Source organism: Diaphorina citri, unplaced genomic scaffold (assembly GCF_000475195.1).
Source record: "Diaphorina citri unplaced genomic scaffold, Diaci psyllid genome assembly version 1.1 scaffold582, whole genome shotgun sequence".
Lineage (NCBI taxonomy): Eukaryota > Metazoa > Arthropoda > Insecta > Hemiptera > Psyllidae > Diaphorina > Diaphorina citri.
The window spans coordinates 142,376-154,206 of record NW_007378016.1 but is presented as its reverse complement, the minus strand read 5'-3'; the positions used below and the strand labels follow the sequence as shown (position 1 = coordinate 154,206).

Below are 11,831 nucleotides of genomic sequence, written 5' to 3'. Positions count from 1 at the left end.
GAAGAAGGCCCCTTATTCTCACCTGACTAATTGGATACAATATTGTAAATCAGATCCTCTATGGGTAGATTTTGTTGAAACCTTCCTCCAGTGCTGTGCAGTAGGAACCAAGATGTTTCTGACACCTAAAAGAAAACTGGGGTTCACCATTATCCTTTGTGGAAACAGAACTGTCCTTTATCTGATAAGTCTGCAAGCATGGCTATGTAGATAAGGGTCAGGACATGAATATTTCTAAGGTCAGAATTTGAGGAAAACTTGTATAACTTGAGTTAAATGAAACAAGGCAAGAAAACACAGGACTTAACTTACAGTCTAGAGAAATACCTGGGAAAAACACTACAAAATAACTGCTCTTGAAAAAAGATAATCACTTGAATTTTGAAACTTTTCCCGTTTTTTCTTATCTGCAATCTGCTCTTTCGTAAGTTTTTCTGCATTTAATTTTTCCCGCCCTCGAACTAAATCGTGTGTACTGATCTTTTTAGTTTCAAAAAATTCCGCTAGTCTGTGCTTTGAAGTTGCTGGAGCGTGGTTGCTGTAATCTGAGTGCTTGTTGCTATCTTCACTTACGTTACTCAGCATTACAAAAAAAAAGAAAATCCCCCAGGATTTTTTTCTCTTGCTTTTTCTGATAGAAGTTTTCCAGTTTTCCCTGGAAAATAAAGTGCAGCAAGCCGCTTTTCCTGTAAATTGAAGATCACAGCAGTCAAAATAACTCTACATTAATACCTGTTTCTGAGAAATCATTTGCTGGTAAGTAGGTTGTCATTCATCTCTGCTCTAACGGGAAGTGCCCGCAGGGCATTTCACTGATTCCCACAGAAGTTTTAAAATTGATAGGAGTAGGTATATAAATGTTCTCACCAGAAGTACTGTACTTGGAGTATACTCGGTATACTGGCCAAACCCTGGGTGTTAAGTCTATCCTTTCAAATAGGTATTGAAAGTATCATATGCACGGAATAAGGGGCTTGCACAGTAATGTGACAGTGACATTGTTTAACATGTAGAATACATTATCATTCTGACATCAGATTATCTGAACAGACAGAACATTAAACTAGATGTCCCAATTGTTTAGGAGGTAAACTAGAATACATTATCATTCTGACATCAGATTATCTGAACAGACAGAACATTAAACTAGATGTCCCAATTGTTTAGGAGGTAAACTTATAATATAAAATCTTTCTTATCTATTTTCAGTGTGAAAAATGACTGTGTCTACTGATGTGGAAATGAAGAATGCCAGTAGTCCTGCTGCAGAGAAGGACAAGGAGAAAACCAAAGTTGATGTGGATGCTCAGAGCATTCAGGAGATCAAAGATCAAATCAAACAGATTGAAAAAGCTGTCCAAACTAAAGAACAGAGATTTGTATTGAGAGTGCTAAGAGCTCTTCCCAACACTCGTAGAAAACTGACTGTTCCAGTACTGAAAAGTCTCATATCAGATAGTTCTCTAAACTCTTTCTTGGAAGATGAAATGGAGACAGATGATCCCAGTGGCAGCAGCCAACCTAGCAGTAAATCTGGAAAGGTTTTACCTGAGGTAGATGCCTATATTCATCTGTTAGTTCTTGTGAGACTAATAGACAACAAGAGATATGAAGATGCTGTCATCTCTTGGAAGATGAAATGGAGACAGATGATCCCAGTGGCAGCAGCCAACCTAGCAGTAAATCTGGAAAGGTTTTACCTGAGGTAGATGCTTATATTCATCTGTTAGTTCTTGTGAGACTAATAGACAACAAGAGATATGAAGATGCTGTCATATGCTCCAACAAGCTCATGTCAAAAATCACTTCAGAAAACCGTAGAACTTCAGATTTGATTGCAGCCAAGTGCTACTTCTATCACAGTCGTGTGCATGAGCTTACCAACAACCTGGATAAGGTGAGATCTTTCCTCAATGCAAGACTCAGGATTGCTACATTGAGAAATGATTTTGAAGGCCAAGCTGTGCTGATCAATTGTTTGTTAAGAAACTACTTGCATTACAATCTTTATGATCAAGCTGATAAGTTGGTAAAGAAGTCTGCCTTCCCTGAGAATGCTAGCAACAATGAATGGGCCAGGTTTCATTTCTACCTGGGACGCATCAAAGCAGTAAGATTAGAGTACTCTACAGCACATAAGAACTTGGTTCAAGCTCTGAGAAAAGCTCCTCAAACTGCAGCTGTTGGTTTTCGTCAAACTACTCAAAAACTTGCTGTTGTAGTTGAGTTATTGCTTGGAGATATTCCTGATCGTCAAATCTTCAGACAAGCAGTGCTGAGACGTGCTCTTTCTCCCTACTTTCAACTGACTCAAGCTGTACGTATGGGAGAACTTCAGAAGTTCAATGAGGTTCTGACTACCTATGGAAATCAGTTCAGAACAGATTATACATTCAAGCTTATTCTGCGGCTAAGGCACAATGTCATCAAAACAGCAATACGCTCAATTGGTGCTTCATATTCAAGAATAACTCCAGCTAAAATTTAAACTATAACTCATTATCTGAGGTAAAAAGAGGCCTACTGGTTTTCTGTCTAGACCTCTAGGTCTAGTTTTACCTGCTAATCGGCTGCTACCTATTTGACAAATGGGATATCTACAACTACAAGTGCTAAGTACATAGATATAAAGTATACAAAGTGTAGACATAATGGGACTTGGTGTCTGAAATAGTAACAGTAAAACCAATCTCAGTGGTGTAGTGGTTATCATGGTGAACTCTGGATCTGGAGGTTGGTGGTTCGAGTCCAAGCCAAGTTATGAAATTTAACGTAGTAAGTATAATAAGAGGGGAACGATATTTGTGACAAGCATTTATGAACAACACAGTTGAAAATCCTCCCTTAGTAACGACTGAGTGTTATACTAGGCTTACAGTCTGGAGGTCCCGGGTTCGATTCCCAGCAAAAAACTCGAAATCAAAATACTTATCAAAATAGTAAATTCAAAGTTAGACATGGGAAATTAAAGATGAAAGGAAAGGAAGAGAGAGAGAAATAAAAGAATAGGTCAGAGCTTAAACGTAAACTCCCAGCAAAAAACTCGAAATCAAAATACTTATCAAAATAGTAAATTCAAAGTTAGACATGGGAAATTAAAGATGAAAGGAAAGGAAGGGAGAGAGAAATAAAAGAATAGGTCAAAGCTTAAACGTAGAGAATTGTGTTCCCTGTTCCCATGTACTTAAACGTATGTACATTTTAACATCTTGTTAGATAGGTAGTAAATACATACTTAAAAAAGTAACAGTAAAAACCCGATCTATCTTCACTCACCATTGGGTTAATCGGATTGTTTGAAGAGCCCAGACCAATAATTATCCCAATAATTAAATATTATACTCTACCTATTAATTAATTTTGTATTTTATTCTTCATCTACCTCCGTCGCGTCGTGAAATTTGAAAGCAAGAAACCAGAAACCTGTTACCTGAGTCTTGAAATCTGAGCGGCTGTTTGTGTTGGTATAAGCTTCACTGTCTACTATTATAGTAGACAGTGAAGCTGATGTTCTGTGAATTGTTACACACAAAAACTTTGGAACTCTCTCACTAAATTACCGAAATCTTTTGTTCTTCAATAGGGCAACACGAGATGTAACAAGCCTTCTCAGATTTCTTTTGGACAAATTTTCAACCTAAAAAAAAAAAGGAGAAAAAAAAAATATTAGGTAACATAGATACGGGGATCTTGGATGAGAATCATATACATCACACATAACATATTGCATAGTGTTAGGGGTGAATTTTGCCTTTCAAGGAAAAGATTATGACGAAAGAAGTGTATATTTTTCACAAACATAATTTTAACAAGGATTATCCCACTATACTAATCACCTTGTTTAATTCCTGGACTACAGGGTGAGCGGGAACTTGATCTGTGTAGAGTTTATCAATAGCATTTTCCCAGAATGTCAGCCTTGCTTGACCAGTGGTGACATCACTGACATTGTCTTGAACCTTGGCTGCTTCTATGTTAAATGCTCTGATCACAAAAGAAGCATTCTGTAAGGGTTTTGGCAGCAAGAGAGTGCAGAGGAAATTTTCATAGTCAAATTTTCTGAAAATGAGAAAATAGATGGTTATTATTATGAGGAAATAAGAAAAATGAATATCTAATATGTAAATCTAAAATGATGAGAAAAAAAATGCTTGGGGTTCTGTGATTCTTTTTCAATTAGCAAATAATAGCAAGATGTGATACTTTGAATTTGTCTGCCTTGAAGTGCTGTTGTGGATTTTATCCCAAACAGATACGATTTGTCCTCAGAACAGCTGGCTTTCTCTTCTGTGATTCTTTTTAAATTAGCAAATAATAGCAAGATGTGATACTTTGAATTTGTCTGCCTTGAAGTGCTGTTGTGGATTTTATCCCAGATAAGATTTGTCCTCAGAACAGCTGGCTTTCTCCTATCATGTCTCCTCTCTCACTTTGCTTTATAAGACCTTGGCAGTTACAGTTTCCCGTATCAAACCTTCACATCAGAATTGGACACAACAGTGACAACACTAGCAGAAGAAGGCCCCTTATTCTCACCTGACTAATTGGATACAATATTGTAAATCAGATCCTCTATGGGTAGATTTTGTTGAAACCTTCCTCCAGTGCTGTGCAGTAGGAACCAAGATGTTTCTGACACCTAAAAGAAAACTGGTCTGTGATTCTTTTTAAATTAGCAAATAATAGCAAGATGTGATACTTTGAATTTGTCTGCCTTGAAGTGCTGTTGTGGATTTTATCCCGAACAGATAAGATTTGTCCTCAGAACAGCTGGCTTTCTCCTATCATGTCTCCTCTCTCACTTTGCTTTAAAAGACCTTGGCAGTTACAGTTTCCCGTATCAAACCTTCACATCAGAATTGGACACAACAGTGACAACACTAGCAGAAGAAGGCCCCTTATTCTCACCTGACTAATTGAATACAATACTGTAAATCAGATCCTCTATGGGTAGATTTTGTTGAAACCTTCCTCCAGTGCTGTGCAGTAGGAACCAGGATGTTTCTGACACCTAAAAAAAAACTGGGGTTCACCATGATCCTTTGTGGAAACAGCACTGTCCTTTATCTGATAAGTCTGCAAGCATGGCTATGTAGATAAGGGTGAGGACATGAATATTTCTAAGGTCAGAATTTGAGGAAAACTTGTATAACTTGAGTTAAATGAAACAAGGCAAAAAACACAGGACTTAACTTACAGTCTAGAGAAATACCTGGGAAAAACACTACAAAATAACTGCTCTTGAAAAAAGATAATTAATAATTAATCACTTGAATTTTGAAACTTTTCCCGTTTGAAAATCAAAAATTCGAATTTCCCGCCAACTTTACACGCAAAAAGTCCGACGATGTCCTACGATGGCCCTGTTCATAACCACGGCCTGTGAGCCGCCAAATTTATTACGGAAGAGAAATGCGTATCGTGTGAACGACCCTAAAAGTAAACAAAATTTCGAGATACCGCGAAAATTTGAATTTTGATTGAGTTTTTGATTTTCTACTGCAGTGAAGTGCTGAAGTGAGTAAAATTTTGGGTTTGTGACATTTTAATCAAAAGAGGAAGGAAACTAGGAAAGAGAGAAATTGAACTTGAAAGTAAAAGCTTATTATATTTTACTCAAATTAACATCCCCAGAGGAAGTTGGATAATAGGGAAATTCAAGACATTTCTTTGGTGTTCTTTCTACGATTCTACTTCAGGTGAGTTAGGTAGTTTATTTTAGGTAGATGGCTTCTCAAAGGATTGTTTTAGAAGTGATTCAACCATATCCCTCCAACCTAACGGGAGAAGCTTACTTAGCCATGTAGCAATCAGCACTAACATAAACCCCTTAAGTTTGATCAACAGGGACATAGGTAGGCCCCTTGAGCTGATATAATTAGGTACCTAGGTATTAAGTGACATTAATAAACCCCTATTAAATAAACACAATACTAACTTGTGTCCAATTTCACATCACTGCTTACTCATTGTCAAGGGTTTACTTTGACATCAACCATTCGATTTACACAGGCCATTATTTCTTTATGCTCCTTACTTAATGTTCTTAATTCATTCATAAAGTAGGTACCTACAAATAATGGAAAACGCAGTTTTACTGTCAAACTATGCCAAGGTAGGTATATAATGAAGCTTTTTATTTATTTTTGTATTGATGCAATTATTATTAACAAATAAGTTGCATTAGCTATTTTTATATTCCTATAAGTACATATCTATAGGTATTAGTGAACCCAGTAAGTATTAGACATTTTCTTTATTCACACTTCATTCCATTGGCAAATTAGGAATTTGGAATAGGTAACTTCCTATTTATAATGTAAGTTAAAACAAACTTATACCTAGAATAGTAATACTTTAGTGTCACATATGTCACATGCTTATTATTCTAATTGAAGGAAAGATAAATATTAATAAATAAATAAATAAAACTACTTAGTTCACAATCCTAAATTTGAAATAATAGGTAACTTAAGTATAATTTATTAAAAAGGTATGTGTATATCAATAAATATTAAAAATAAATACAATAAAGCTAAAATTTAATATCTAAAATGTAGTAAATTCGTTCGTTACTTCTAAATTCCAAAAAGAGAGAGTAGGTATTGATTAAAACTAAGGCAAAGGCAGAAACAATGCCGATATTGTATTTTGCATTAATTTACATGCATAGAAAGCAAAATAATATTAGGAGACACACATTCATTCTTTAATTCATCATTCATTGAACTAGGTGTAATAAATTATTACTTACGGATTGTTTTTAATGACAACATTACACATAATCATGATTTACACGAAGAGAATAACAAAACAACAGAAAAACTAATCTTATGAATGGAAATTTCACTCTGAATTTTTGTTGCAAAATTTCCTTGTATAGCAACCTAACTACCTATAAAGGTCCATCTCGAAACTGAAATTTTCTCTTTCAATCAGAGTTCTTGACATAAATATAACATGAATAGTGTCATTTTGGATCAAGTGCCTATAAAATATGGCAAGAAGAGAAGTACGAGAACCCATTTGATTAAGTTATTTGAGTTCTTTTTCCGCGCAGTGATGAAATAAACACCAAAAATGTCTTTGACTCTCTGCATGGTTTTGGCCTTAGCTCCGAGCAGAGCTACTAGCGTAGCTTCACTAGCTGTACCCTGGGATCAGAATAAGAAAGGGGAATTATTTAATATGTTGATGTTCATGGCGGTAATGAAATGTCCCGTGATTTCGTTGAAATATAAGAATGAGCAGTGCTTTGTTTAGAGGTTTAGACTGTCAGCTTGTACGGGGCCCTCTCGCCCCCTTAAATACGGCCCTGCGTTTAAACTAATACTTGAGTCACCAACCTCAGAGGTGTAGTGGTTAGCACGGTGGACCATAAAATTTAACATAGAGTAAAGCGGGGGAAAATCCTTATAAATACCAAAGATGAGAGTCAATTTAATTTCTCTAACAGGAAGCTCAGCGCTTTCCTCGACCAGTTGAAAGTTCAAGCTTTTTCCTTTTCCTCCTTGAGTAGTTCTTCGGTGAGAGTTTTGATTTCGTTCCACGAGTAAATCATATCTGAAGATTCGCTGTAACGACTGCATACGGCCATACGCAGGAAATAGACATCACGGATTTTCGACGGCACTAGATGGATCTTGCCGTTCCCGTTGATACGTTTGAGAAGTTTCTCGTTGATCTCGTTTGGTCCCTGAAATGTGGAGATTTCGACGGCACTAGATGGATCTTGCCGTTCCCGTTGATACGTTTGAGAAGTTTCTCGTTAATCTCGTTTGGTCCCTGAAATGTGGAGCGTAAATTGTGCTTACACACACCCATCAAATATACGACACCTTATTTAGACTGCCGGGGTAAAGGGACTTTTCAATCCTATTCGGGCAGGATAAACAAGATACAAATATTCTAATATAAATTCTATTCTACACTAACAAACTATTCTCTCAACCTTGCGTACGTATTGATACCCCCTTACACACACCCATCAAATATACGACACCTTATTTAGACTGCCGGGGTAAAGGGACTTTTCAATCCTATTCGGGCAGGATAAACAAGGTACAAATATTCAAATATAAATTCTATTCTACACTAACGAACTATTCTCTCAACCTTGCGTACGTATTGATACCCCATAAAATAAAGGGGTAACTTCTGGGGTAAAGGCACTTTTCAGTGCTATTCGGGTACGATAAACAAGGTATATTCTACAGATAATTACTTATAGGTATATTTTGTACACGATTACTTTAAGTGACGATAGTGATCCTAAAATTATCGTTTATTTCGAAACCCACCTACCACGATGAAATATTGACCAAATTACCAAAACCAAACCTCAGTCCTACCTTGGCAGTCTAAATAAAGTATGTACTATGTTACTATGTATTTGTAAAGAAAGTACCTACACCTATTTGTAAAGAAAGAACCTTAATAATAAGTTCTTATCTTAATTTTATATTTGTATCTCTTAGAAAGAGTTTATGGACCTATGTAATTTATTGTAATTGTAGATAATATTAAGTCTAAAAAAAAAATTCATCTAAATATATATCTGTCTAAGATCTTACCTTGAGTCGGAAACACACCAGTCCCATGAGCACCTCATAGATGACCTCAAACCTGTCATCCGATCTGACCAGCTGTTCAAATTCCTTAGCCAGGCTGATCTGTTTCCGGATGTACTCCTGAAGATATTTCACTCCCAGGAGACGAAGTACGAACCACAGCTTGAGGGATCTGAACCTACGGCCTAGTGGTATTTGCCAATGCTAGACAGAGCAGAGACAATGAATATCGTTTATTTCGAAACCCACCTACCACGATGAAATATTGACCAAATTACCAAAACCAAACCTCAGTCCTACCTTGGCAGTCTAAATAAAGTATGTACTATGTATTTGTAAAGAAAGAACCTTAATAATAGTTCTTATCTTAATTTTATATTTGTATCTCTTCTTAGAAAGAGTTTATGGACCTATGTAATTTATTGTAATTGTAGATAATATTAAGTCTAAAAAAAAAATTCATCTAAATATATATCTGTCTAAGATCTTACCTTGAGTCGGAAACACACCAGTCCCATGAGCACCTCATAGATGACCTCAAACCTGTCATCCGATCTGACCAGCTGTTCAAATTCCTTAGCCAGGCTGATCTGTTTCCGGATGTACTCCTGAAGATATTTCACTCCCAGGAGACGAAGTACGAACCACAGCTTGAGGGATCTGAACCTACGGCCTAGTGGTATTTGCCAATGCTAGACAGAGCAGGGACAATGAGGGCCTTAGTATACTATCTCTTGATAGTGTTTGTTAACCTTGGAGCATGCTCGAAAACTACGCCCTAACAGGAGATTAAAATTGAGGATTCATCCATCGAACAGTCAGAGTTTAACACCGTTTTGTTTTGTTTTTTATGTTTTCAGCCATCTCTACGTCAAGTTACTGGCACAACCTCTTCACAACAGAAGTTGGAGCATGCTCGAAAACTACGCCCTAACAGGAGATTAAAATTGAGGATTCATCCATCGAACAGTCAGAGTTTAACACCGTTTTGTTCTGTTTTTTACGTTTTCAGCCATCTCTACGTCAAGTTACTGGCACAACCTCTTCACAAGAGAAGGTCTAAGGTTTGAAGACGACACTTCACAAGAGAAGAGGCATAAGGTTTTAAGACGCGAATTCACAAGAGATCTTATATAAATCTTTAATAAGCCCGGCTTCGCTTCGATCTTTTGACGTTCGCGCACCTCCCGGCACACTAGATTCTACTGTTGAAGTAAGTATGTCGTTCAGTGTTTCTTATCAAGGTTTTTCCAAAATATCCACCTTAATACACCTACATATTTTGTATCAAATACATAAGACTGTGTTTAGACTGCGGGAGTAAAGGGACTTTTCAGTCTCATTCTTTCTCAGAAGAGGTCTAAGGTTTGAAGACGACACTTCACAAGAGAAGAGGCATAAGGTTTTAAGACGCGAATTCACAAGAGATCTTACATAAATCTTTAATAAGCCCGGCTTCGCTTCGATCTTTTGACGTTCGCGCAGCTCCGCACACTAGATTCTACTGTTGAAGTAAGTAGTCGTTCAGTGTTTCTTATCGAAGTTTTTCCAAAATATCCACCTACACCTACATATTTTGTATCAAATACATAAGACTGTGTTTAGACTGCGGGAGTAAAGGGACTTTTCAGTCTCATTCTTTCTTGTTTAGACTCAGGGAGTAAAGGGACTTTGCAGTCTCATTTTTTTGTAGTATAAACAGGGTATATTCTATTTTAATACTGTTCAATTTAAAAGTCTTACCCTGTAATCGGGAGCAGATCCTTGCTGGTCGTGCTTCAGATAAAGGGGATCCACATTGAACGCATTGACAACCCAAGAAGGATCCTTCAACCTGTCAGCACAAAGTTAGTTAATAAAGACCAATCTGCCCGGAAAGCTGAGGTTCTTCTGAAATGACTTGGATTTCTTATTTATCCTTTCTGGATTTCTTATTGATGTCGATCTACCATCGACTTCGCCCCGAAAGCGAAGAGAGAAGGAATACAGGATTGGAGAAAGCCAGCCGTTCCAAGAACGAACCTTGCCTATTTAGGATAAAATTAGCCCCGGGCGGGAATCGAACCCGCGACCTAGCGCTTACAAGGCAGACGCACTACCCTCCAAGCTAACTAGATCCTTCAACCTGTCAGCACAAAGTTAGTTAATAAAGACCAATCTGCCCGGAAAGCTGAGGTTCTTCTGAAATGACTTGGATTTCTTTTTAACCTTTCTGGAATTTCTTATTGATGTCGATCTACCATCGACTGACTTCGATTCACAATAAATTCACATCGATCGACGGCCGTCGGCTATGAGTGGAAACACCTTTATCGTCCCGAAAGCGAAGAGAGAAGGAATACAGGATTGGAGAAAGCCAGCCGTTCCAAGAACGAACCTTGCCTATTTAGGATAAAATTAGCCCCGGGCGAGAATCGAACCCGCGACCTAGCGCTTACAAGGCAGACGCACTACCCTCCAAGCTAACTCAGCCATGTAGCAATCAGCACTAACATAAACCCCTTAAGTTTGATCAACAGGGACATAGGTAGGCCCCTTGAGCTGATATAATTAGGTAGGTATTAAGTGACATTAATAAACCCCTATTAAATAAACACAATACTAACAAGCTAACTAAGCTCATTAGTTTCTTACCACATAGCAGAGCAGTCGAATGTAACCAGCATCCATTTGTGTGGATTGAAATTGAAGGAATCTGCCAGCTCCACACCTTTCATGAGATAACGATTTTCTGGGCAGATAAACGCAGAACCTGGAAAATAAAACCAATGGAAAGAATAGTGAAAAAGAACCCTGCACTTCAAGGCACCTTTTTTCCTGCTAGAAAAGTATAGGTAAGCAATACTAACTTGTGTCCAATTTCACATCACTGCTTACTCATTGTCAAGGGTTTACTTTGACATCAACCATTCGATTTACACAGGCCAGTATTTCTTTATGCTCCCTACTTAATGTTCTTAATTCATTCATAGACCTTTCATGAGATAACGATTTTCTGGGCAGATAAACGCAGAACCTGGAAAATAAAACCAATGGAAAGAATAGTGAAAAAGAACCCTGTACTTCAAGGCACCTTTTTCCTGCTAGAGAAGTATAGGTAAATACAGGGGATTAGGCTCCACTTGTACGAGTATCTCTAAAACCATAGTGTTTTTAGTGGTTAGCGGTAGCGCGGTGGAGTTCGGATCTGGAGGTTGGTGGTTCAAATCCTAGTCAAGTCATACAATTTAGCACAATGTATCAATTGAGGAACGACATTTG

The 11,831-nt window shown here is 37.4% G+C and overlaps 2 protein-coding genes and 1 long non-coding RNA gene across 3 annotated transcripts in view; 1 reads left to right on the top strand and 2 right to left on the bottom strand.

The window, feature by feature from the left end:
- Window positions 1–573: 573 nt before the first annotated feature.
- On the top strand, window positions 574–2,488 carry LOC103510319 (probable 26S proteasome non-ATPase regulatory subunit 3). The gene is made up of 3 exons (XM_017444525.2): window positions 574–756; window positions 1,210–1,482; window positions 1,635–2,488. The coding sequence occupies exons 2-3, from the start codon at window positions 1,218–1,220 to the stop codon at window positions 2,486–2,488; spliced, it is 1,119 nt and encodes a 372-aa protein (XP_017300014.1). The 5' UTR covers window positions 574–756; window positions 1,210–1,217.
- A 1,079-nt stretch (window positions 2,489–3,567) lies between these two features.
- Window positions 3,568–11,831, bottom strand: part of LOC113467906 — a 19,942-nt gene continuing 11,678 nt past the window's right edge. Inside the window, exon 2 of the long non-coding RNA XR_003391828.1 lies at window positions 3,568–3,637. This is a non-coding gene — a long non-coding RNA (uncharacterized LOC113467906). The remainder of the gene's footprint in view (window positions 3,638–11,831) is intronic.
- The window catches only part of LOC103510318 (aromatic-L-amino-acid decarboxylase), a 24,340-nt gene continuing 19,972 nt past the window's right edge, over window positions 7,464–11,831 (bottom strand). The window contains exons 10-13 of the mRNA XM_017444526.2: window positions 11,205–11,322; window positions 10,314–10,404; window positions 9,062–9,262; window positions 7,464–7,696 (exon numbers count right to left, since the gene is read on the bottom strand). Of these exons, the coding sequence (XP_017300015.1) occupies window positions 7,490–7,696; window positions 9,062–9,262; window positions 10,314–10,404; window positions 11,205–11,322 (617 nt within the window). The 3' untranslated portion in view covers window positions 7,464–7,489. The remainder of the gene's footprint in view (window positions 7,697–9,061; window positions 9,263–10,313; window positions 10,405–11,204; window positions 11,323–11,831) is intronic.